General features: G+C 50.3%; 1 protein-coding gene across 1 annotated transcript; it reads right to left on the bottom strand.

Moving 5' to 3' along the window:
• Positions 1 to 3,036: 3,036 nt before the first annotated feature.
• On the bottom strand, positions 3,037 to 17,391 carry SLC25A33 (solute carrier family 25 member 33). The gene is made up of 7 exons (XM_066564070.1): positions 17,220 to 17,391; positions 10,839 to 11,018; positions 8,453 to 8,530; positions 7,344 to 7,444; positions 6,513 to 6,579; positions 4,976 to 5,256; positions 3,037 to 3,597 (listed from the first exon to the last, which is right to left on the bottom strand). Exons 1-7 carry the CDS (start codon positions 17,267 to 17,269, stop codon positions 3,395 to 3,397), a joined length of 960 nt encoding a protein of 319 aa, XP_066420167.1. The 5' UTR covers positions 17,270 to 17,391; the 3' UTR covers positions 3,037 to 3,394.
• Positions 17,392 to 26,892: the final 9,501 nt, after the last annotated feature.

Raw genomic sequence — 26,892 nt, forward strand, 5'->3', positions numbered from 1 at the left:
CAGTTCATCCCCGGCCCTCACAGACACCCCAGAATCCCATTCTGGGCATCCCTGGAGTGTCCTGGGCTGGAAGGGACACAGCCCCGGCCCTCACAGACACCCCAGAATCCTGCCTTGGGCATCCCTGGAGTGTCCTGGGCTGGAAGGGGCACAGCCCCGGCCCTCACAGACACCCCAAAATCCCACCCTGGGCATCCCTTGAACATCCTGAGCTGCAAGGGGCACAGTCCAGTCCCGACCCTCACAGACACCCCAAAATCCCTCCCTGGGCATCCCTGGAATGATGTAGCTGTTTTTGTGATTAAAACAAAAGAAAACCTTCTCAGCACAATAAAAATGCTTAAAGTTCAGCAATCTTGTTTTTTAAAAGGCATAAATGGAAAAGCCCTTCGTAGATAAATATTTGTGCTGGGAGTGAACTCTACTTATACACTTAACTATGGTTGGGCTCTTCACTGTTCCATTTCCATCTGTAGAGATTTAACCATGGAAATCAATTCTGCAGAGTAACAGTGAATATTTCATCTTAACGAATTTAAAAGGCACATAATTTTCCCATCTCTCTTCCATTGTTTAGTGCAATTACTTAGGGATTGTGTTATGAGAATGCTAGGGCAGGCAGGAAGAACAGCCCACCCAGTCCTTTGGCACAGGCAGAGCTCCTGCGTGTCCTCCAGGGCTGTGCTGCAGAGCTGGGCTATTCCCCCTACACAAGTCCCTCCCTTCCCATCAGCTCTATCTGTACCATCAGCCCAAGCTGAGGTGCATTGTTTAAAAGTGAGTTTCCTCCTTAAAGGAGCGCATGAGGAGCCTGTTGTGCAAGGGGCACAGCCAGAGCACGTGGAGCACAATTCCCAGCAAATGCAGGTGTTTGGAGGGCTGTCGAGGCAGCCACAGGTATTAAAGGGAGGCAGGAAGTCTTACAGTGTAAGGACTTGGCTCAGAAATGCTTCCAAAATGAAATCAACCAACACGAGTGGCTCATCATATTGCAGCAACGGTGCGTGTGTGTCATTGTCATTGAACTGTTAATTCATGAACGGAAACAGGCGCAGTCCTGGCGAAGTTGATGGAATCTTTGAGATCACCTCAGAGAGCAGTGGTTTCATCACCTTACTGATAATTAAGCTACAAAGGGTCTAGTAATGAAGCCTTTACCTAACTTCCATGGAAATGACTTTCTGTAGAAGATAGAGGAAAGAACAGTGAGAAATTCCTTTAGATTGACTTTGACAAGCAGAGGAAGGTTGTTGGTTATTTTTAAATGCAGGTATCATTTTGGAAAAAGCTACTTCAAATTCTTCCCTCTGGTAATAGGCTTATTCCATACTCAGTGACATCAATGGGATTGCTCACAGAGCATCACCTAAAAATGGTAACTCTTTACAGGGTTTAAGGAATCAAGGGCCAGTGAATTTTAAAAATTCTATTAGAGAGAGGAAGGAAAAAGGATTTAATTATACTAATTCAGAAACTCTATTATCTCCCAATATAGCTTATTAACCCCTGATCAAATTAAGACTAATTCTGTCTGGATTGGTAGCAAAGCTTAAAGGACAAAACCAAAAATCCCGCAGAATTCCTGATTTCCCATCAGATTTTAGGCAAAACAAAAATTTGCTCACTTTCTCTTGCTTTCTCTCTTACCAAATTCCAGAATTCTCAAAAGGCCTGGAGTTCCCTCCCCTCATTCTCAGAAGACATCAGCAGTCTACACATTTGACTAACGTTTTAGAAGAGAGCTAGTGCACTGGAAGTATAGAGAAATGCTAATTTAGGAAAGAAAATCTCAGAAAATATTTGAGAGTAGCAGCACAAGTGTCCTAGTTCTCAAAAATAGAAACACTGTTTTACAGTTTTATCTCCTATACAGAGTCTGAAGCTTCTGCTGCTCATCATCCCCATAAAAAAAGCCATGTCAATTTTTACTCAACTGTTTCCTATTTTAGCTTAGGAGGAACGTGAGAAGTTATTTCCAGGACATAATAGAAATCAGTAATTTTTTGCAGTTTTGCCTCATAATGAGGTACACACACACTCTACTCTCTCTGCACTAAGCTCCTACATCACACTGATGTCAAACCTGACCTCTAGTACCAGTCATCAGCTGGGCTCTATGGGAACAAATAGCAAGGTTGGAATCCAGTTTTCAGCCCATCCCATTTCTACCACCAAACCCCACCTGAAGCTCCAGCTGCTCAAAGGCTCCCACTCCCCCAGGCAGTGTCCCATCTCTGCTGGGAGCAGTCCCTGCACTCAGAGCTGCCCACAGCTCTGGTTCCACTCCAGGACTCAGCAGCTGCTCACACCATGAGCAGCTCGTGGTTGTCACTGCAGGGAAGGCCAAAGCTGGGCTCAGATGCTGCAGGGTTTGTCTCAGCTGCCAAAGCAAATGGCACTCATGAACAGCAGGCAGAGTGAGGCCAAAGCAAAACCCCTGCCTACATGAGAGTTGTAAAATGTTATCCTGCACCAGCACTAGTAATTCATGTGCCACACTTCAGTCACAAGGTGCTGCTGCAATACAAGGGGGGGGAGACTTAAAATGAAAGCATATTCCAATGTTTCTGAAAGAACTAATCTCAAGTATGCAGGATATTTGATTTATAAGTGAAAGGTAAGAAAAAAATCTTTCTCTCATGGAACTCTCACAGAGCAGCCAGGCCACAGTCACGGACTGTCCTTGTGCTCTCAGGCCTGCACCAAAGCCAGGTCTAAAAGCCAGGACAGTTCTGTTCATCCCCACTACCATAGCCATGTATCCCCAGTGCACAGGGGACACAGAACTGTAATTGCATTCTTGCTAAAAGCCTCCCACCATCATATTGCCAGTGCAAGTGGCTTTTCTAAGAGATGCTGGTGTGCACAGTTCATACCCTCAAAACAGAGAAACACCCCAGGGTGTTCACACAGCAGTGAACGATGCACCCTGAAAAAAACAGAATTACTCAAACTTATTTGGGTACTTAGGCTATTACAGTGCTCAAAAGCAATATGACCCAGTTGTAAGAAGGCAGTTTCAAATGTCCAAGCCAGTTCTCCTGTTTTAATACAGTTTTAATGAACATCAGTCCAAGAGATCACTTGATAGTATGAGGTACATTCCTTGACCACATATGGCTGTGCTTAAGGAAAAGGACAAACATATAATTAAATTAAATACTGTCATTTAATTTAGTAGTAGTTTAATTATCAAGTTAAAAAAAATTATAATTAACTATTAACATTAATGACTTGAGACCTTTTAGAAAGCATGAGTCCAAAAGGAAATATCCACAGATGGTCACAGACTTGTAGTGTTTCCACCAGCACTGCCACCTGCAACAGTCTCTTAAAGGACTATTTGTTCAGTAAAGAAATTGGTCTTCAGTCTGTAACAGGAACCTTGGCTCCACTACTTTGCGTAGTCTTCCAAGAGGTACACAATCAGCTCGTAGGTGGACAGGACGATGGCTGTGTTTGGGATCTGCCTGATGAGCTGGGCAAAGAGTCCTCTGTAGAAGGCCAGGTAGCCCTCCTCCCGTGCCACCAGCCGTGCTGTCTGCAGGAAAGCCTTGTACTTGGTGCCCTCCTCCCGCAGGCGCGTCCGGATCACCTCTGCACACAGAACACAGCCACAGTCACCGAGAGAAACCTGCCAGCACCAGCAGAGCTCCTGTGGGCAAACCCCAGGGACAGGGAGACAGGGAAACCTCTGCACCAGCTGGCACAGCCAGCCAGGGAACCCTGGGCACACCGCCCTCCAGGCAGGAGGGAGTTAAAGGGGAGTTCACCAGGGAACCCTGGGCACACTGCCCTCCAGGCAGGAGGGAGTTAAAGGGGAGTTCACCAGGGAACCCTGGGCACACCACCCTCCAGGCAGGAGGGAGTTAAAGAGGAGTTCACCAGGGAACCCTGGGCACACCGCCCTCCAGGCAGGAGGGAGTTAAAGAGGAGTTCACCAGGGAACCTGGACACACTGCCCTCCAGGCAGGAGGGAGTTAAAGAGGAGTTCACCAGGGAACCTGGACACACTGCCCTCCAGGCAGGAGGGAGTTAAAGAGGAGTTCACCAGGGAACCTGGACACACTGCCCTCCAGGCAGGAGGGAGTTAAAGAGGAGTTCACCAGGGAACCTGGACACACTGCCCTCCAGGCAGGCAGGAGGGAGAGTTAGAGAGGAGTTCACCAGGGAACCTGGACACACCACCCTTCAGGCAAGAGGGAGAGTTAAAGAGGAGTTCACCAGGGAACCCTGGGCACACCGCCCTCCAGGCAGGAGGGAGTTAAAGAGGAGTTCACCAGGGAACCCTGGGCACACTGCCCTCCAGGCAGGAGGGAGTTAAAGAGGAGTTCACCAGGGAACCCTGGGCACACCGCCCTCCAGGCAGGAGGGAGAGTTAGAGAGGAGTTCACCAGGGAACCCTGGGCACACCGCCCTCCAGGCAGGAGGGAGAGTTAAAGAGGAGTTCACCAGGGAACCTGGACACACCACCCTTCAGGCAAGAGGGAGAGTTAAAGAGGAGTTCTCTTTCATGTGGAATAAATGAATGGTTGACTCATTGAAGCTAATACAGCTCTAAATGCTTTACTGATGCTCACGTAATCAATATTGCTCCTTCTACACAACCATGTCATTCACATCTATCCAAATAGACTAACACTGTTCAGTGCCCAAGTGCTTCCCACAGCCTGACCACAGAATCCCAGAGGCTGTGGGTACTTACCCAGCTGAGGCTACTAGTGAGAACAGAAACATTAGGCAATCAGTTTTTGGTGGCTTTTGAGTTGTTTTTGAACCAGCAAGTCCCAATCACCAAGCACATGTCTCACTAGGAACAGTGGGACCAGCACTGAAAATGCCAGTGCAGAAGCCACAGTAACATGGATTTGGCCCTTCAAACAGCCAAGGGTTTTACAGCTCTAGACCCTGCATTTGTCTCAGATTCCAGGCAACAGCTGTTGTAGAGCACTCACGAATGGAAGGGTTAACATACCATGAGGATAAGCAATACAGGAGGCACAGCCCTTGGAAACAGCAGCAGCAACCATCAGTCCAAAGAAGCTTGTCGAGGTCCTCTCGGTCCCATTAGAGGAAGGGGGCAGCTGGACTTCCTTTAAGTGCTTTTTTAAACTTTCATAAATAGCAAAGCAGATAATGGTCTCAGAAATCCCTGCATAGGAGGCAGTCAGGCCCCTATAGAAACCACGGACACCTTCTGTCTGGTAAACATATCTAGCACACTGCAAAGCATTCATTGGTTTGGAGCCCCTCACTCTACAAAACAAACAGAACAGAACATATCATGAGTCAGGAAAAATAATTAGTATTAAGAAAAAAACCCTTATCGCTTTCAAAACTTTTTATAGCTATGGAAATGGTTCTCTAAGTTTTACTCCAAAATTCTCCTAGGAAAGCTGCACAGAGCAGGACTACAATGTTAAGAGTGCACACTTGGCTTTGCTACTTCACTAATATATACTCATATTTCCTTCAGCTCAGGTTCAATCTAGTCTGTCACAGTTCACACCAAGGCCTTAAAAGACAATAAGCACTGAAGACACACAGCTTTGTGTCAAACTGGTGATTCCATTTAAAGCCATCTTCAGCAGAAGTCCTGCTGCATGAGACATGATCCTTCATTTTAAGAGGCAGCACTCAGTTCAGAGGTGCCACCCTGCAAAGTGCTGGAATTAAGTCTTATAAATTATTTATAAAGTTGTCGTGCCTCATAAGATCCTTTTAATCTGACCTAGCATGTCCTTGCAGGAAGGAATTTCCATTCTAAGCAGTCAGGTTATTAGCAGAGTCCCTTATTGCTTTGATATCCACCACTGACCGTGAAGCATTCAACTAAAAGAAATTGCTGTCAAATTCCCTCTGTCTTCTGGATGTGTGGTTAACAGTAACATGATGCAAAAGAACATTAAACCACTGCAGCAGATCCTTGTTGCTTGTAGGCAGTTATATGAAATAAACTGCTGTGTGTTCATCCCAATTTGAAGGCAGCACCCTTTACAGCCTCCTGAGTACCCCACCTGTCTGACCTGGGGCCAGTGCAGGTGATGCTGCCCAAAGGGACACAGACTTCACCCTCCTGCTCAGCCTCCCACTTAGCTCTCATGGCCCTTCCACAGCTTCTACCACTGCTGTACCACAACCTTCTGTCCTCATCAACACATTTATCCTCATCTTCATCCCCAGAGGATTCTGTAAGCAACACAGAGAAATAATGCTATGCTAAACTAAAGATTTACAGTGAAACCACAGGCTGAACCTAACCCAGCACTCAAGGCAACTCCCACATCCTTCTCAATAGTTTCTGTGCACCAAACTGAAGAAAGACACACAGAACATGAACCTTTAGTCTGACCACACAGAAACATGGCTTGAAAGGTGGAACTGAGAGTTAGGGAAAAACTGGGCAAGACCTATCAAAATACAAAGAGCCATGAGTAAAACCATGATGGTTCAGTTTTCCAGAGGCTGCTGTGGCCACCCAGAGGCTCCCATTCCCCCCCTCAGTCACTCACTTCCGTTCCAGCTGCATTCTTGTTTTCACCATCCATATAGGGTTCATCAGGGAATTTGTGATAAAGGCTGAAAAAACACGACCACAAGTGCAGCTGAAGCCAGGCCATTGGATTGCCATGAACCTTACACCCTGTGCAGAGACACTTTCAAAAGCCACACAGGTGCACAGCTTCCAATTTCATGTTAAAATTCAGGAGGCATCAACTCATGGATTCTTCCTTTTTGCACCTATTTTGTGTGTCATGCTCCTAAGGGCTGTTGCAGACAAGATCCCTGCCTTACTGGCTGCATTTGGAATTCCAGCTCAAAGGAAACCCGTGGGGACACAAACCTGAACTGGACTCGTGTTCCCCAGGGCTGTAGGTGGTGCCATTGAGCTGCTCATTAACAGAACCCACCCCTAATTAAGAGCTTACTTAGGGAATGATTATTTTTAGTGACCACTCTGGTGACTGATGATTGAACTGGGGGAGCTCTTCTGCAGTATTTTTCCTACAAGAACAAACTATTTTTCCCAGCCTGATAGGAAAAATACAACATGCTGAAACCATTTGGCAAAAGCAGTATCAGAAGTTTAATGGTGTTTACGAATATTTTTTCCTTGCATTAAGAGGGATGACCAGAGCATTGCAGTAGGAAAAAACATCCTAAATTAGTAAACAACAATGTAGAAATATTTCTGTGCTGAACAGAAAACCAGCTCCTCTGTAGACAAGGCCAGCTAGGAGCTAACAAACTCCTGGGTTTTGGCATGTGCCAACCCAGATTAAGGGCACATTTTCAGCACCTACCACACACTGGCCTCTGTTCTAGGAATTACAAACACTCACCTGCAGAACCTGCAGAACAGATGTGCACAATGTTGCTGTTGGGCACAAACATGCTGTTAAACTGCTCTTTGGCTTTGGAGTAGCAGGCAAAATAGACAGCTCTGTGGGGGTAGAACAGAAGAAAAGCATTGTAAAACAGACAATGTCAAAGGAGACAATTACTGCTCTTCTCCCAGCCCCCTGAAAACCACAACTCTCTGAGGAGGCCTCCACATGGCTACTTCCATCTGCATGGACACAGGGGGTTTGTTTTCCCTCTTCCCTTACACTACAGTGCCACAGTTTGACTTGACACCCACAGGGCAGGAATATTTTGCTGTGGGAGGCAGCATGAGTGGTTGCATGGAAAAGCAGAGCCCTGCATTCAGAACCCTGCTGCAGAGGTTACCTGTACAGAAACAGCATTCCCTGCTTTTGTGGGGACACCCCACCTACCAGGCAAGAGGCCAGAGGTTCCTTTCTGACTGGAAAACTGGTTCTAACTGGTTCAGTTTCAGGCAGAGAACATCTGCCAGTATCCAAAGTACTAATGAGTTGTATCATTTCCTAGACAGAGAGATCTTCTGCCCTTCCAAGAACAAGACAAACGCTGGTGCTGCTGAGAGAGGGACACACACCCCTTCTGGGGCTGGCTGGGAGCAATGAGACTCCTTCCCCCTCAGCTGCAGTTTTTCATTTGAGAAGAATTTAGGCAAGCAAGGCCCAGAGAGCAACTCCTGTCCCCTGGCATGCAGCTCCCACTCCCTAGGCAGACACTGCTATGGGTCCCAAGGGAAGCAGGACATTAGAATAATGCAATTATTAACCTACAGACTTTTCTGCACTGCTTTCTCTTCCTTTTCAGGCTCAGAAGTGGCTCTTGCAATGATTTGGAACTTAAATATAGTTGGCATTTAAGTGCCTTATTTACTCTGCACCTTCCAGCGTTATAGAAGTGTAAACCAGATTTTTATCAGTGTTTCTTGATGTGTACACTGAGCAGACTGCAGACACAAATCTCAGTTTACAGAAGGGAGAACTTCATGACCTATTATTTTGAATCAGAAATGCACTGCAACATTTGTGTTGGCACCTTAAACATGGCTTTTAGCAATAGTTTAACTATTTACCTTGATGGTGCAACTCCAACCAAGTTTGGACCCAGCCCTCGGAAGAGTGACCTTGGTCCTTCTTTTTCCAGAATTGACCTTAAAACAAAAAACAAACAGGGAGGGAGAAGACAGTATTTGAGTTAAAAGTTAGTTTCTTGTTCTCTTGGGCAGAGAGCCAAAATAGCTGCACAAAAGCAAAGACTATGACTTGTGGAGCTGTTAGATTTTAATCTACATGATATACTTCAAAATAAGTGGAATTATATACTGAGTAAAAACCACTGTACCATAAAATTCAGTGCTCTACAGGCAAATGGGTGTCAAATGGCATGAGGTTGTAATTTCCATTCTTTGAAAGCTGTCAGGAATTGAATGAAAGTTTCATGGAGAAGCCAGTGATAGCTGACTCTGATGAACAAAGAGTATTTTTAGTGTTCTCTGTATCTAAGCTATTCAGAAGTGTGCTTCCCATACAGTCTGGTGCAGAGGAATGGAAAAAGCAACCCTTCTTCCTTTCACAGTTACCTAGGGATGTGCTTTTCCCCCCAGGAAAGCTGAGTGTGGCAATCCCTCTACAAACAATGGGAGTGCACAGTCTGCCACAGCAGCTCTCTTCACCGAGCTCACCCTGGGAAAAGCAGGCAAGAAATTCCAATTCTGGGTGGCTCTGGGCTCTGTGGGTGTGCACTGCACCCTCTGGAGCTGCCAGCCTTTCACAGTTTGCTCTCCAGCCTCTCACAGTTTGCTCTCCAGCCTCTCACAGTTTGCTCTCCAGGTCGCTGGCACTGCTCAGAGTGCTCCCCACAGATTCCAGCCCAACCTCATTTGACAGGAGGAGCTTCTGGAACACTTTTGTTTTCTGCAGCAGAGCTGAACTTTCTGTATAAACTCCAGGGCTGAGTGTTTCCAAGGAGACACATCCACCAACTACTTGTTCTTTGTCACTTAACAGTCACGACTGCAGCTTCCAGCTGGGCTAACTCATCAGAATCCTAAATGGATTAGACAAAACCAGCCTGCCCTTCTGGAGTGCTTTCTATCAGCAGCAGCCTGAGCCTGCCCTCTGGGTACCTGTTTTCCTTCTATTTACAGCAGTCAAGGCCTTTCATAATTAACACCTTTAGCTCTCTCAGAGCAATTTTACTGGCAGGGCTCCTTCCTTAGCTATACAATTTTCCCAAACCATGTCCAAGTCATGTCCAGTTTGGCAATGATCAGGACTGAGAAAGGGCTGAAAGGGTAAAAGCAAGAGACTGAACTTCACTTCTTTCTTCAAACATTTGTATTTTCTCAGGTCATTATCAATAGCATTATCTGCTCCTCACAGATGCTGCCTGCAAGGGAATGACAGCAGATATACTTTGCTTTCACTTCTCAAGCATCTAAAGTAATCAAGTTGAAAGCTTGGCAATACACATAGCTAAGCAATTCCTGAAGTGAAATTAAATCAAGATCCCAGTCACCAAACTTAATGAGCTTAATAAATATATTAAAAGGCTGACCCATTTTAAACCATTTCTTCTCTCTCTAAAAATAAAAAGACAATCCCAGAAAAGGATGGGCCCAGAGGATGAATTAAGATCTTTCTGCCTCAAAAGTTTTCACTTTCTTTAGTTACAGCTGCCTAAAGTCCAGTGCTGCAATGTGAAAAGACAGCAAAGGAAAGGGCATTAAAATCAAAGCAACTGGCACTGCCTCATGCATTCAGTCACGAATTGCTCTAGACTCACCTCTGAGTAGACAAAGAAATGTTTGGCAGGGGAGAGCAGGCTGTTTACAATACAGAAACTCAAGTCCCAGAATGACTCCAGCCAGAGAGCTCTGCAGAGAATTTGAATTAGCACTCCAGTGTTATATAACTGTGCAGCTTCTCCCCAGGCAGCCTGCCAGGCGTGCTGGCCTTACATAAAATCATTCAGCTCGCACTGCTGGGCAGTATTTTCCTTGGCACTCCTGCCACCTGATCTCAGCAGGACCTCTGCATCACCCTGGGCTGCCCAAGCAGCCAAACAAACTCAATCCTTCTGCAGGAGGGCTGACCATAAATCCATGGTGCTTTGCTATTAACATACAGGAGCTGAGATTGTCATAGATGCTGGTGGAACTTTGAGCAGCTGTTTGATAATTTCACATTTCCTCTTCTTTATGAGCACACATCTGAAAGGGAGCAGCTAGAGCATCAAACATTGCAGTCTGAACCACTCAAGGTTTTTAGCAGAGACCAAGACAGGTACAGCCAGGACTGATGCATAACAATGATCAGCAAAGACAGCAGCTAACAGCAGAGGAGAGCTCAGTAAGCAGCCACAGCTGAGAAGGCTAAAGCCCCCAGGACCCCCACAGGACATTATGTTTTAGTGAAGTGGAACTGGGAATGGTGAACGGGAGGAGGAGCAGCACTCACTTGAGAACACTGAAGAGCCCAGGGGACACAGATGTTGGCCTGACCATTCCTTCCCCACTGATGGTCCCCAGCTGCACCTGGGGGTAGTAGACAGTCCTGAAGGCCAGCTTTGAAGACTGAAGCCTCGTCTTTATCACCTCTAAGGGACAGGTAAAGATGGCTCCAACTGTTCCTCCACACCTGCAAAGTACAATTCAAAGAGAAGGCAGAATGTGACAGGGGTTGTTGCAGGGATGTGCAGAAGCACAGCACAGAAATGAGGTCTGAAGGCTGCTCTGGTTATTGCACGCTGGACAAACAGGCAGCTCTGGCACCAGGCAGGGCAGACTGTGCCCATGCCCTGGCGGAGGGACCTGGGTAGGGATGGGACTGGTAAACACAAAGGTGATTCCAACACCAACAAACATCCCTGACTGCCCACGGGGTCAGGGGACCAGTGGCTGCTCCCACGTCCTGCCAGGACCTGGGAGCTCTGCCTGTAAAAACTTCCATGGCATCCATCTCTCAGAGGCTGCTGTCCTAAAACAGACACAGCCTTGCATGGATTTTTCTTATGGGAAGCAGGAAGCTGCCAGAGGAGAACAAGCCACTGGGGATTAGGACACTACAGAATGAAAAAAATAACAAAATTCTTCACCATTTCAGTACTTACAATTAAAGAACTGCCTTCAGAAGTAGCAAGTATCAAAACTACACTAGGCCAGGCACTTTTAAAAACAATGGATATCAACTTTTAGGGGGGAAGGAGGGAAGGAAGCAGCAAGGATGAGAAGGAGGGTTTGCAAACAGAATAACAGGGCAGAAAGGCTCCTGAAGAACAGACCTCCCATACTCTGATAACAGAGGGACAAAAATGAAATATTATACACACATGACCCTATAATAGGCATATATTCATCTTAATACAATCAGACTGAGCCTCAAAAAAAAGCACATTGGGCAAGAATATAAAGTGTATGAGTCCTAATTTTAATTTTTATCAGTGATCTGGAAAGTGACTGGTCAAACTCTTTCTCTCTCTGCTGCTGTTCCTCTTAGGTAATTGAATGTTCCTTCTGGCACACTTCATGATTAAACATAATGCTGAGGTTGGCTAAAAGGTAATACATCTACATTTTATTGCTCAAACACACTGGGATTTAGGAAGACTTCAGTAAATATTTTGGGTTTCTTGCAAGGGTATTTACTACAGCTGAACCGGCGAGGAAATATTTCCTTTGTTTGCACAAGTGTCAAAGCATGTGATTGCTTCAGAAACCTGTGTTTATGACTTTCCTTAGAAAACACCAGGGGTCAACAACTTAAATCTCTGTGATGTTCACGTGAAATTGCGATTTTGGTAGTTTTCCATGAAAGGGAGATGAATTTTAAAAAATAACTGTACCCTTTTTCTTGTGTACAAAGCCCCACATTGCATGCACTAATTTGGGAACAGAGATCCACAGAAGGCCATTAATAAAGGCATTAGTGGGTATTTTCTAAAGCCCCTTCCAGACATAACTACCTTACTAGGAGAATCTTTTTTTAAACACAGGGAGAGGGCAATGAAAGAATGGCAGAAAGATCCAAGCTGTGGATGCACACCGGCCCGTGAATGCAGCTTATTTTGCCTGCTGAACCAATGTGTTTTATATGAACAGAGACCATTCTCTGCCAGAGTCCCAGAGGTGCATTAACAGCGTGGCCACCCAGGCTGTGCAGCCACAGAGCTCCAGGTTCTTCAGCAGGCTCCGAAGAACAGCCCAGACAGACCCCAGGGAGCACAACTTCCTCACCACAGCTTTCAGGTTCTGCAAGATTCTGTCCAAGTACAAGCCCAAACTGTCCTTTTCAAATGCAAATGCACCCACCAGAAGAAACTGCTCTCATGGAGACTGGTAATGTGATTTAACAGCATTGTTCAGTTCCTCTTCCTTGCTGAGAGGGATGGAAACCTAAACTAGGGACAATCCACCCGTGCACAGTGACAGACACTGAAAGAAAGAGCTTTGCCTTCATCCCTCTGAGAGCTTTTGAATGTTGACTGAAGTCACTGAGCTGATCATGAACTCAGCACACAGCAGCTGGAATTGTGTCATCTGGCTCTGAAACACCCAGACCTTATCAGCCTCTGATTATTGTGTGTACCGAAGGAGGGCTTGGAGCTGAGCCCTCTGTGGCTCCACACAGCTCAGGAGGAAATGGCTTCAGCTCATCCTTCTCTCTTTGGTCGGGTGCCTCTCGCCCTTTTCTGAAATGACATTTCAAGGGAAAGAGGCCCATCAGCAATGGCTTCTCCAGCAAAACCTTTCCTGCTCCCACAGCTCAGACATTACCTGGGACAGAAGGTGTCTTCAGGGTCCCCCCACTGCTGCCTTTCCAACTGTGTCTATCCAATACAGACACACATATGTGCAATTAACTCCTGACTAATCAACAGGCTCCAGAGCAACTGCAAGTCTGGGGAACCTCGTCAAGGTGATTGGATTGCCTAAATTCCCAACTCCTCTATCTACCAATGCTCCACTACACTGTGTCTTCAGTCCTCAGTCCCCATTTATTTCACATTAAACAATGCTTGGACAGTAACAAGTCATAAATTCATAACCTGAAACTTTATTTTCTCTTTCAGAACTACCAACTGCTCAGTCTAGTGACTCCTTGCCCCACAATTTTTTAGCCTCTCTGGCATATTCTCTCCCACATCAGCTGTCTTCTTGCCTTCCTAGCCCACTCCTTGCCTTTCAGCCTTTTAGTCTGATAATCCAGTTAATCTATGCAGCCTTTAATATTTAAGTACTTCTGCTAATGCATATATAATCCTCTGATACCCAGCATGACAAGTTAGTATCTGCAACACCAGTTTTAACAGCTCAGAGTTTATGTTGTCAGTGGAACATTTAAGAAAAAAAAAACCCTTATCTAACAGCAATTCTCAGAGTGTCACCAGGGTGCACACATTATGTCCCAAATAGAAACACACTGCAGATAGTTCAGGTAAGGACTTTGATGTATTGGGCAGTTTTTTTCAGATGAGATGATTTTCCTTTGCATGGGATTCCCACACATCATCCCCTGGGAAGATGCCTGAAAAACAACAAACACACTGTGCACAGAAGAAACACTTTGTATTCCTAGGGTGTCCCAAATGCCTACAAACAACCTCAGCTGCATAAACAGCCACAGACCCTGAAACATTCAGGGGTATGAAGCAGGATAAATTTGATTTGGGAAAATGGTGAGCTGCAATCAAGGCAAAACCTCCAAGCCTTCACACTGTTTTTTGCTGCATCAGTGCAGCATCAGTGCTGCATCAGTGCAGCACAACAGCTCCAGAGATGTTAATGCAGGGTTCACTGCACAAGCCTCTTGCAAAAATCCTCAAACAGTGCCTAAATCTGTCCTTGGTGAACAGCACAGAAACCCCCTGGAAACAAAACACCACAGCAGAGTGTTTTCAACAGGTCAGACATGGCGATACAGAATGCACTCCCTATTAACAGCTGAAGAAAAATCATTTACTTCCATAAAGAGAGCAACGTTTAAAAATCATGCAGAGGACACACACATCAGAATCCAATTCCCATTTTTCTCCTGCTGCCAGGTTTCTATCTGTACAGAGTCCACCCCCAAAGTACCAATGACCTGCATTTGAAACAAACTCTCAGCACCCACTAGCACAGCTAATAGAGATGCCAAGAATCTTAATTAAGGCTTACTTCATCAGTCCTAGATTTAATTACTGAGCAATATTCTTAATACAAATATCAAGCCAACTTGAATGTTAAAGGAAGTCCTGCAGAACAAAGTCCTTCCAGCAGAGCACCACTGACTCCACCAAGGTCACAAAGATGATGGAGCTGCCTGGTTACAGCAATCACAGCTCAGAACCAGCCTGACACATTTGGCTTGTATTTGATATTATATTGATTTTCTAAAACATGCCACATGCTCTCTGACACGCACACCTGAAACAGCAAAGCAGGTTCCACCTTTGATATTTCATTACTGCATCATCCAAACTGTGAACAAAACAAGCCTCTGCATTCTCAGATGCTAAAGAAACTGAGTTTCAGAGCAATACAGACTGTTCCTAATGCTTTAATGCTATTAACCATTCATTCAGTTTCCACCTAATCACGTTGTTTCCAGGTGTAGCTATTCCTGTGCTCCTTGAGCTGCCATACTGTTAATGAGGTAGGGAATGCACAGGAGCCTGAACCAGGAGCAGGGTGGGACAGTCAATCCCAGCACAACTCCCAGTCCTGGACCACACAAACATCTTCAGGTGAACACTGCTCCTCTCCACTTCACAGGTGGAAACATCTCCCAAACTGTTTGTCAGCATCAGCACATTGCTGAACACTCCCACGTCTTAGGAAATCTCTGGAGTAAGCAGCATTCCTCCAGCTGGGAAGGCAACATGGAGTCCAGCTTTTCCCAAACAAAAACAAGCAACGACTGCACCAACTTCAGCAGGGAAGCAGGAGCCCTGAGCTGTAAACACCCTCGTGTCTGTTGTGCAACTGGGGCATCACTGTCCCTGCTTGCCCCTGAACGCCCCCAGCCCTCAGAGCCACACTCCCACCACAGCCCCACCAGGACTATTGGCTTGCTGTTGCTGCTGGAAGCCTGGAAAGGAACTAACAGAAACTAAAGGGCCAACGAGTCTGTCTGCCTGAATAACCTGGTTAATAGGAAACCATCTATTTCAACAGGCTGGAGAGCACTGTGCAACACTCAGGTGCATTTCATCACTCGCAGCCTCTGAAGTGCCAAACACTCTATTCTGGCCCCTCAGACTATCTAAGGCTGGCCTGCCTGCTTTGTGCAAACACAGAGATAGGAATCACTTTTTAATCTGACACCACAGCCCATCCCCACCTTCCCAGAAAACCATCACAATATCAACAATGCCTCTATCAAAATTATTTCAAGTGAATGGGTTCCTTTTATTTTCTCTGCATAAACCACTTCACAACTGAACAGAGTACTGGGATCCCTGCAGAAGGCAGGGGTACAATAAATCACCAAGGAAGATGCTGGCTTCCCAGAACTAGATTAAAACACTGATGAGTTTAAAATTCCTATTTATTTATAGTCTGAGGAGTTACATGAGGACAGCAGGAGCTCTGGATGGGCGCTGTTACTATCCAAACAAATTCCACGAGTACACCCAGGTCCAGCTTCTGTCCCAGGTTCCAGGTACTGCTCTGATGTAAGTGGGGGAGGCAGAGGGGACAGAGCATTCAGGCCAGCAGAAGGGCAGTGTCTCTGAAAAACTCAAGATTTGTTTGGTTTAATATTATATCAAATAAACCTTTTACTCCAGGGACATGTCAGAGGAAACAGAAGTATCCTGTTAAGCAACAGAAAAACCAATGATCTACTATCAGACACATTTAAGCTAACAACAGGTTTCATGTTGGCTTCCTAATTACTGTCAGCTGACAAGCACTAAGGAATAGTCTATTACTTAAATAATTAAGCTGTTAAAAAACTGAAATAAAGTATTTCTGACAAGGCCAAAAGTGCACTTAATCTGCACAACAGATGATTAAAACCTAATTTACGCCGTACCATTATCTTCCTAGACTACTATTAAAATAACTGCAATAATTTAATTTTCGAAGGGTTTCTGGTTGGTGGTTTATGGGTTAGGGCTGTTACTTTTAGCTTTTAACACAACAAACCCAATACAAGTCCTTGAAGCAAGAACAGAAGTGGGTGCCACGCCAGGTCATTCACCCACAAGTGCCAGCACCTTCTCCACCCCTGTTCCCCTCCTGTGCCCCTGCTGGAGCTCCTGCAGGCCGGAGTGACCCCGGGATGGCTGGGCAGAACTCGCCCCGCTCTGCAGCACGGAGCTGCGGCCCGGCCGTGGGGAACCGGGCCGTGGGCATCCCCCGGCCGTGGGGAACCGGGCCGTGGGCATCCCCCGGCCGTGGGGAACCGGGCCGTGGGCATCCCCCGGCCGTGGGGAACCGGGCCGTGGGCATCCCCCGGCCGTGGGGAACCGGGCCGTGGGCATCCCCCGGCCGTGGGCACTGGGGCCGGCATCCCCCGGCCCGGCCCGCACGTACCGGGTCATTCACCGACCGGGCCGGGCTTTGTCACCGAGCACCGCCACGTGTGGCGACAGCGCGGCCCGGGAGCGCCCGGGGGTCGGCAACGGGGGCGGGAAAGGCCCCGCTCGCCTCCTGCAGGGAACGGAGCGGCGGCTGAGGGCAGCGGCCCCGGCCCGGCCCCGGTGCCCCGGGCACAGCGGGTCCCGGCCCGTGTCCACCCGCGGGCACAGCGGGTCCCGGCCCTGCCCCGGTGCCCCGGGCACAGCGGGTCCCGGCCCGTGTTCGTAGCCCGGGCACAGCGGGTCCCGGCCCTGCCCCGGTGCCCCGCACTCACCCCCCGGCGAAGAGGTGCAGCAAGGTGTTCTCCTGCGGGCCGCCCGCCATGGCGGTGATGAGGACGATGAGGATGAGGATGAGGATGATGAAGGGCAGGGCGGTGCCGGCTCCCGGTGTCACCGCCGGGCCGCGCGCCGAACGGGCCGCGCGCGCGTGACGCCGCCGGGGGGGCGCGGCCGGCGGCCGCGCGTGACGTCACTGCAGGGAGACACCGCCCCCTCCTTGACGTCACGGGGTAGCCGAAGACGAAAATAAAATCATTTTAGGGATCATCTAATCCCAAACCTGCCGCGAATGTTTAGGGACGAGGTGCAGGTTACTGGGAGGTGTTACAGCGCCGGTAGAGCAGCTGCAGGCTTTGTGTGGGGCGCGCTGTGGATAAAGAACACCCGGTCAGCAGGGAGGCGCCACACCAGGCCAGCTCCACGCGGCTCACTGCGAGATTTTCACCAAAACGGTCCCTTTTCCACCAAAACTGTCCCTTTTCCACCCAAAGCGGTCCCTTTATTACCAAAACGGTCCCTTTTCCACCAAAACTGTCCCTTTTCCACCAAAACGGTCCCTTTTCCACGAAAATGGTTCATTTTCCACCAAAACGTTCCCTTTTCCACATAAACGGTCTCTTTTCCACACAAACTATCCCTTTTCCACCCAATCCGTCCCTTTCCCGCCGGGTTCTGCCGCAGCGCCCTCTGCCGCGCTGTCCCGGCCGTGTCCCGGTGCCGCGGCGACCGCAGCGCCGCTCCGGCACCGAGCCCGAGCCGCGGGTGAGCAGAGCTCCGGGGATGGGTCAGCTATCGGTCAGCTCTCCCGCCCCATGGCCGGCAGCACACTGGAAGCAATGCCAGACCCTGATCTGATTGTCCCGCTGAGCCCACGGAGCAGTGTGACACGCCGGGTCCGCACCGGGGCTGGCCCGGGTGTGCTCCCAGCCGCTCCCTGCCCGAGCACCGCTTCACAGAGAGCAGCAGCAGTTACTGAGCCCTGGGCCACCTGCCCTGCACCGGCCGGGCTCCTTCCTGCAGCGCGGCTCCGGCCCGGTCAGCGCGGCTCCGGCCCGGTCAGCGCGGCTCCGGCCCGGTCAGAGCGGCTCCGGCCCAGTTTGCAGGGCTCCGGCCCAGTTTGCAGGGCTCCGGCCCGGTCAGCGCGGCTCCGGCCCGGTTAGAGCGGCTCCGGCCCGGTCAGCGCGGCTCCGGCCCGGTTAGAGCGGCTCCGGCCCGGTTAAAGCGGCTCCGGCCCGGTTAAAGCGGCTCCGGCCCGGTCAGCGCGGCTCCGGCCCGGTCAGCGCGGCTCCGGCCCGGTTAGAGCGGCTCCGGCCCGGTTAGAGCGGCTCCGGCCCGGTTAAAGCGGCTCCGGCCCGGTTAAAGCAGCTCCGGCCCGGTTAAAGCGGCTCCGGCCCGGTCAGCGCGGCTCCGGCCCGGTTAGCACGGCTGCGCCGGGTGCTGCACACATTCCCCAGGCACAGCGCTCCTCACCGGGCTGCAGGACAGGATCCTCGGCAGGATGCTGGGCAGGATGCTGGGCAGGATGCTGGGCAGGATGCTCGGCAGCTCCTTCCCCAGCAGAGAGCACTGCAGGAGCAGCGTTCGCAGCAGAACCGCCCGGGAGCTGCAGGGGTTGGGCACAGCATTGATCTTGGGCAGCCTGGCTGTACCTTTGCCTGGAAATGCCTAAATGACTCTGAAGGTGCTCCCTTGTGGCTCCTGTTCCCCCTCACCAAACACGTCTGCAAGAAGAGATCAGCTCTAAAAAGCTCAGATTTCTCTGAAGCCATGGCACACAAAGCCATTGCACTCTTTGTTTGAGCCAGACAGCAAAAGTTCTCCCAGCTTCCTGGGCATCATCACCTTGATTTTCCTTGTCCTTGGCCAGGTGGGATGAGGAGCTGTGCTTGCTCGTAGCTGCTTGCCCAGCCTCAACAGCTGTACAGCTGTGCTGTGCATGGAATGCCCCCCTTGCCCATTGCCATTCCTGGTCCTGATCCCACGCTGGGCTGGGTATGGACTGTCCAGTCCCCCACATGCTGCCCTTCCAGAGGAACATTGCTGGAGAATCAATCTCTCCCTCAGCCATGCAGGGTTTGAGCTGCAGGGCTGCAGGACCCTGGGGTGTGTCTGCTCCTCCATCCCCTCACCCCTAGGAGCTGCAGGGAAACCAGAGCAGGGCAGGTTCTGTGTCATGCTGAGAATCATCAGAGTTCTCAGAGCAGGATGGGCCAGATCTGGGAAAACTCTGTGCTCCAGACACTGCTGGTACAGCCTGCTGAGCATTTCTAGGGAATTTCATCAGGGCAAATGTGCACAGAGCACTGTGGCCTCCACAGATCAGACACCGCAGGAGCCACATCAGGGGAAGTTCCTGAATTACTGCCATGCCAGTACAGCAGGAACCCAACCAGGAAAGGCTCGAGCTGGCTATTCCTGGGCCTTGTTTTGTCTGGTGGCTTCCTACAAACTGGAGCAAGGAGTCACCAGCTTGTTCCACATCATTAGCTGCTGGCAGCTTCCCAAGCATTACCAGCACAGCCTGGATCTCACCCAGTGTCTTTGAGATGAAAGGCATTGCAGCACCACTGCACTCACTGTTTCAGGTCCCAGTCCAGCTCCCACTCAAGGCAGTTCCTCTTTTTCCACTGACTGCAGCTGGAGCTGGGTCTGACATTCCTGTAGCACATCTGTCTCCAGCCCTGAGTTAGGTGAAATATTGGTAAAATAGTCCAAAACAACAGATAGGGGTCTGAAACCCTGCTATTTTCTGGCATCAAATAGAAACCAGCCACACAGTCAAGCAGGAGCATGAGGAATTCTGTTTCCTTCCTGGAAACACTGAAGGTCTGAGCTCAGAGCAGCCCAAGCCCCCGGTGACAGGAGTCTGCTGTCAGTGGGTGTCTGTGGGGGCTCTCACTCTTTCCAAGTGCATCCCTGCCACCACAGGAATCTCTCTGGTGGTGATGCACATCCTGATAAACGGCACTCATCTGCCCTCAGAGCAGCTGGGGTCACTGCTCAGATTTTGGGAGCAGGCCTGGGAGGCATGCATGTCCAAAGGAATATCCAAAGGCATAATGAAGACTGTGTAGCACCCAAGAACACAGTGAGGGGACACATCATGGGCTATTCTGTCAGCAAAGTCCTGTTGGGAGTACTTTGGGTGATTTGATGGACACCCCAAAGGCTGTGAAGCAAATGCACACAGCTTGAATTCCTCCTGTCCCCCATTCTGCAGGGTGCTTGCTGACTCCTCCTGTTTCCCATGTGGGTGATGAGGCACAGGAGGAGCAGGCAGGGATGAGGGCAGGGCCTGCAGGGTGAGCAGAGCTCCTGCATCCCTGGCAGTGCAGTGCAAATGCAGCCCAAAGAGCCAAACAGAGGGTGTATGGTCAGATATAGGGGATATTGACAGATATAGGGGATATTGTCAGATATAGGCAGAAAGAATCCTGATTTTTGGAGGATTAAAAGGGGATCAATGGAGCAGAGTGGCAGCATCCCCTCATGTGAACCAACTTCCCTCCATCACCACAGCAAGCTCCTCTGCAGGCAGGACTGGGATTAATGGGAAACAGATGGGAGCAGAGTCAGAGATCCAGGGCTCAGGAGGAGCAGCTGAGGCAAAAGGAGCTACCTGGACCCCATTCAGGAGTGAGCTCAGGGACCAAGCATCCCGTGAATGGGGAGTGGGCTGGGTGGGGAGCTGGGGGGGGGCAGGGTCCAGTGTGGTGCTTCCCACCCTGCCAGGGCAGCAGGCCAGGCTGGGAGGAGCATTCCAGCTCCAGCACGGCCCGGGGGTCACTGGCCACAGCCTGCATCTCCCACACTGCACCTCCTGCCTGCCCTCCCAGGTTAAAGTGTCATTAAATGTCACCAGGGCCACTGAGGGGGCACGGAGGGGACACTGCTTCCTGCTGGGGACTAAGGACAATGCTGAAACACAAGTGAACAGAACATTATTATGGAGCAGAGTGGGAGCTGCTCCCAGTCTGAGCCCTGCTATGGTGGTGACAGCCGCAGCACCCCCGTGCTCTGCAGTCCCCCGGCTGTAACCACAGCAGAAATGTGGTGGGAACATTGTCAGTGTGGCACACATCTGCTCCTGTTTCTCTGCAGTTTAACTCACAAAACACTGGGAACATTCTCAGTGTGGCACACATCTGTCTGCCCTGCCCCTGGTTCTCTGCACTGTAAGTCACAAAATGCCTGCAAGGTGAAATCTCTGTCATCTCAGCAATACCTCCCACCTCCTCGGGTTTGCAGATAATCACTTGATGCAATCTTTCCCTTAAAATAAGGATTGGTGATTTTTGAAGAGGGATTCAATAACTGGAGGGAGGATGGAATGAACAGAGGAGAGGAGCTCAGTTACCAAAGGCTCTGCTGTTTTATTAGCTAACATCAGCATAAAGTGCTCAGTAAAATGGCTGCCCATCCCATCACTTTTATTACCTTCCACATCTGCTTTTTTATTGTCATTAGCTTAGCTTTAAACAATCCTTTCCAACCTTTCCCGTGTCTTGATCTTTGCTGTCCTCACTCCAGAGTTAAGTAACAAGGTTGTAAGCAACATTTTCCATGCCTTACATTGCAAGGTTCATTGGGTCACGCCAGGAGCTCTTCCTTTCCCTCATCCCTGACACCCTGGCTCTGTGCACACTCCCTGAAACCACCAGGGCTCTCCCTGCAACATTAAAGCTCTGCCTGACCTTCAGATTTGTCCCAGTAAATCTTCTGTCCAGCATGGCCTTAAAACAATCTGCTCCAACAGCCCAAGATGAGGATTAAGTTTTATAGCAACAAAAGCAATAATTGCTACAATTTGAACATACTTTCCCCTGGATTTGTTTTTTATTCAGCGAAGGAGGATTTTCATTTAAATGTGTTCTGTAACATCACAAACGGATACAGGAGCAATGAGCCAACAGCAGGGCTCTTGCAATAAACCCCTCAAGGACTCTGTGTCCTATTGTCACAGCTTTATGGGCACTGCCTCTTTTTCTATGGATCTGACACTGTCAGCCACCAGATCCTTCCAGAAATCTCCTCAGCCAGCTCCCCAAGAACTCCAGAAGAAGCTGCAATGCCCTGAAACATCTCAGGATTTCTCTGGGGGCGGAATCTGAGCACCAGGATCTCTCAAGGCTCAGCCCTTTCCCCTTTTCCTGCTGCTGCAAGAGCTTCCCCAGCCCAGGCAGTGCCCTGAGTGCTCCCATGCAGAGTCCTGGGGCTGGGACAGGTGGGACAGATGTGGCAGATGTGACAGATGCTGCCTTGCTCCAGCTGTGGCTGCTCACCAGAGGTGAATGCTGTGCTGCAGGCACAGGGACAAGGTGAGAGGAGGAAGCCTAGAGGGAAGGGAACCTCTCCCACCAAGAAATTGTGCTTTGTACCCTTCACTCTGCTTCTCAGCCAGCCCCTGAAATGAAAACCATGTGGAGGGGTGGAGCAGGAGGGCAGGGATTTATGGGTTGTTTTATAGGAGATGATATAAAACGCTTTTATGTCAAGTTCTCTGTTGTGTTAATTTCCCTTCTCCTTCTCTTGCTGGCTCCTGAACCACATGCAGGAGAGATCCAGGCTCTGTGCAGTGACAGAATAAATCCACCTGGAATGCCTGTGGCCAGTGCCCAGCCCACCCTTTCTGTTAGCATGCCATTTATTGTGGATTATGGGACAAAAAACCTGGAGCCAGGGCATGTCTTTGTGCTGTGGGCACCTCAGCCTTGTGGGTTCAGCAGCTGTGCTGAAATGTGCCCTGAATGCCACCTTTAAATCTGATCCTCAGGATCCCACTGCAGGTTTAATCCCACTGTAAGGCCTACATGGCTCAGTCTAAGGGGATGAGCAGGTAAATAGGGAGAATTATTCCTGTTTTATGTGATGGTGTGACAGGAGCAGCTCAGCCTGGCCCAGTCTGGCTCATTCTGCTGGGAGCTCCCAGCCCAGGCTGAGCTGGGCCAGTCTGGTTTGCACCAGGAGCTTTGCACTGAGGATTTTATGGGGCTCCCTGGGACCAGGGGCAGCAGCAGCCCCCCTCCCCTGCCTCCTCGCCCTCTGTGGAGCTGTTTCACAGTGATGATCTGAAGTCAGTGTTTAGCTGTTGCCCAGGTGACAGCTCAAACACGCCTCACCTCGTGGCCTCCCTGCAGCTCCACGGGGCTGGGAAGCAGAGCTGGTGCCAGGCCTGAGGAAATGAGCTTTGCAGCCTCCCCGGGACAGCCCAGAGCTCTGCAGATTCCAGGGCAGGCAGCTCATCCAGCTCACAGCGCTGACGCAGCCCCCAGGGCATCCCCCTGTGCAGAGGCACCATCCCGGCGCCCCAGCAGCTCTGGGAGGGACCCTCGGGGCAGTGCCCCACTCTGGGGGCGCCACAGCCCCACACAGCCCTGCAGGACACTGCCCTGAGCCCTGGCACAGGAGCTGGCACAGGAGCTGGGCTCCCAGAGCCTGCAGGGGCCAGCAGTGGCAGCCACTCGGCAATGCTCGCTCCAGCAGCTCCTGGAGTCACCAGCAATGTGGTCTGGGCACAGCTTCACCTGGTGTACCATGGGCACAGCCTCACCTGGTGTGCCACCGGCACAGCCTCACCTGGTGTGCCATAAACACAGACTCACCTGGTGTGCCAGGAGCACAGCTTCACCTGCCCAAGCTGCCAAAAACCATCAGGGGCTCCTGGAGCTGGCAGCCCTGTGCTCCTGCAGCCTGGAGCCCTGCCTGCCCCACGGCCACCCCGAGGTGTTCCACACTCAGAGGCAAGGCAGAACAATTCTGTGCCCCTGTTCCACACTCAGAGGCAAGGCAGAACAATTCTGTGCCCCTGTTCCACACTCAGAGGCAAGGCAGAACAATTCTGTGCCCCTGTTCCACACTCAGAGGCAAGGCAGAACAATTCTGTGCCCCTGTTCCACACTCAGAGGCAAGGCAGAACAATTCTGTGCCCCTGTTCCACACTCACAAACAAGCCTCAGGAGATTCCCCCCCTCGTTCTGGGGCCAGTGCTGCTCTGGCATGGCAGCAGCACAGGATCCCTTGCCAAGCCCCCTCTGGAGCCCTGATCAAACACTGTGGGGCAGCTCCTTTGTGCTGAGAGATGAAACCACCCCTCTCATCAATCTGGGTGCCCAAAGCCAAGTTTAGAGGCAGTCTAGACGCAGCAGGGTATTTATAACCCTGACAGCCAGTGGGGTATAAACAACATTCAACAGCCATGAGCACAAGGTTATTTATACATCAAAGGGCTGGAGGCAGGTACCACAGCCCCAGGGCAGCAGCACAGCTGGCTGGGCACAGGGAGAGCTGCACCAGCGGTGGACTGGGGCTTAGAATGGGACACAAGAGCAGGTGAGAGCTGACCCAGCCCCTGAGCTCCACTGGCCACATCTCACTGGCAATCTTCAGTATTCAAGAATAAATTTGATTTTACCTATTGCCGCAAGGAATTAAAATGAGTGAGGAGCAGCTTAATGGCTCAGCCATTACCTGAGATGTAGGCAAATCTCCATTCTACCACAACAGCAAAAACATCCATATTCAGCAGGTAAAATTCACAACGAAGCTCTGCTGACAGCCTGACACGACCAGCGGCAGCAGCTCTCTCACAAGGGTGAGAGCTGACTAATTCATGACAGTCACACAAATCAGGAGCTCCACTGCCCCTTGAACACGAGGGAACATGAGTGCAGTGAGCCTGCAGCTGCCCAGGCACGAGGGAGGGAGGCATTACTGGACAGTGCATCTCTGCAGCTCCTTGCCATTAATTCAATTTCATGCAACATAGGTGCAGTCCACTGTTAAACAAGGTTTAGGTTTCATTGCCCTGGGCTGACAATGGAGATAAAGATCTAGCTGGGAAAACAGAAGAATTACAGAGTGTTTTGTTCCAGAATATTGGCCTGGTTTTGGGTAAAACTGATCTCCTTGATCTCTTGGACTGAAATGGGATGGAAGCGCTTTTTTTTTTTTTTTGCCTGGGAGCTGGCTCTGGCTTCCTTGTGGAAACCCCATCCATAGAGAAGGCTCACTAGATGAATTTATTTCCATCTTGGCCTTGGTACAGCAATCAGGTAAGGGCTTTAGGTGCCTGTATTTCTGTCTCCCTGATGTGTTGTCAGCGTGGCTGGGTCTGTCCGTGGCCACTGATGTCCCAAACCCCTGGAAGGACACCTGAGACAGCCTGGCGGGGAGGGATGGAGTCTCTGATAACAGGCTGAAGGAAGTTTCCATGTCAGGTCTGCCTCCAGCCCTTCAGGGCAAGGAGAGTCCCACCAGGAGCCGGGACAGACTCCCTTCCCTCTCCTCTCTGCTCTTGCCTCACAGGGTTTTGGGTTTCTGCCTCTGGGAGGGGGAACCGGTTCTGCAGGTCACGCTGGGGACAGAGAGCCCGGACCTGTGGCAATAAATGCCCCTCTGTGTCCTCTGTGTGACCTGCGTGTCACGAAACACCTCAACCTTCCACCCGGAAAGCAGCTTTTACAGGCATAATTGGCTGTAATAACAGCTTGCAGAAACACTCCACTTTCTCCTGGGGATCCCACGCACCGGGCAAGCATCTGACCTACAAACCTCAGCCCCGAGCACAGAGGTGTCGCTGTCACCCCAGATGGATCATCCCAGCAGAAAGGCACTGCCCAAATATTAGCTCATCCTAGAAGTCAGAGAGAGGTCGAGGGGCTGAGTCCTGCAGTGCAGGCACTGGGAGCCTGTGGGTCTGCCTGGCCGGGGGGGTGAGGATGCCAGGCTGTGCTCTCAGGGCTCTGCTGCCTTCTCTGTGGGCGAACCAGGCCCTGGGGACAGGGGCAGGCAGCACAGTCCAGGGACCCACAGATCCTGGAATCCACTGGTGCATCTGCCAGCACAGCCTCTCCCTGTGCCCACCTGAGCTGGAGCAATTGCACCAGCCCAGGCACTTGGACTGAGAGAGAGAGAAAGAATTGGGCAGCACAGGGAGCCAAGCTGGGGAATCCTGCCCAGCTCAAGGGTCCTTTCCCTGATTTTAACCTGTGTGTTCTGCTGCACTCCCCATAGAAGAGGGTTCTGGGCAATTTGCTGAGTTCTGTTGCAAACCCCATCAGCTCTGAGTTGATTCCTCCCTGCTGGGTGTGCAGACACTGCCCTGTGATAAGGGGATCATTGCTGAGCAGTTATTTATAACCATCAGACAATCAGACAGGGCCACTCGGGCTCTGTTACTCACAGCAAACGTGTCAGCCAAAGTTCTTGCAGCAGGAAACTGCATTTCCCACCCTTTGTCTGCCTCACTCTCTCCTCCCTTCCTAGAGGTGTCTGAGGTGTTAACTCCTCTCTCCCCAAAGTGCTTTCCTCTGCAGTTCCCACTGCCTGCCCTTCCTGCAGCACGGCAAGGGGACAGTGAGGTGCAGACACTCACTTGGGGGGGACATTGATCCCTGGCATCCTGTCCTGACCCCAGGTTTGGGAGGAGCATTCTGGCACAGTGGGGATGTGCCTGGCCAGAGCTGCCCCCTGACAGTGATTTGTGTCATTTAAGCCAGGACATCCACCCAGGACAGGGCAGTGCTGTGCCCAGGGGCCCTGTGCCACAGCCCATGGCAATCTCAGCTGGGGGACAAAACTGGGGCTGGGCCATCTCCAGGTAGCAGTGAAAAGGCTGGAGGGGTGATGATGCTGTTCCCAAAGACACAGCTGAGATTACAGAGAAAT

Source organism: Molothrus aeneus, chromosome 21 (genome assembly GCF_037042795.1).
Source record: "Molothrus aeneus isolate 106 chromosome 21, BPBGC_Maene_1.0, whole genome shotgun sequence".
NCBI classification, from domain to species: domain Eukaryota; kingdom Metazoa; phylum Chordata; class Aves; order Passeriformes; family Icteridae; genus Molothrus; species Molothrus aeneus.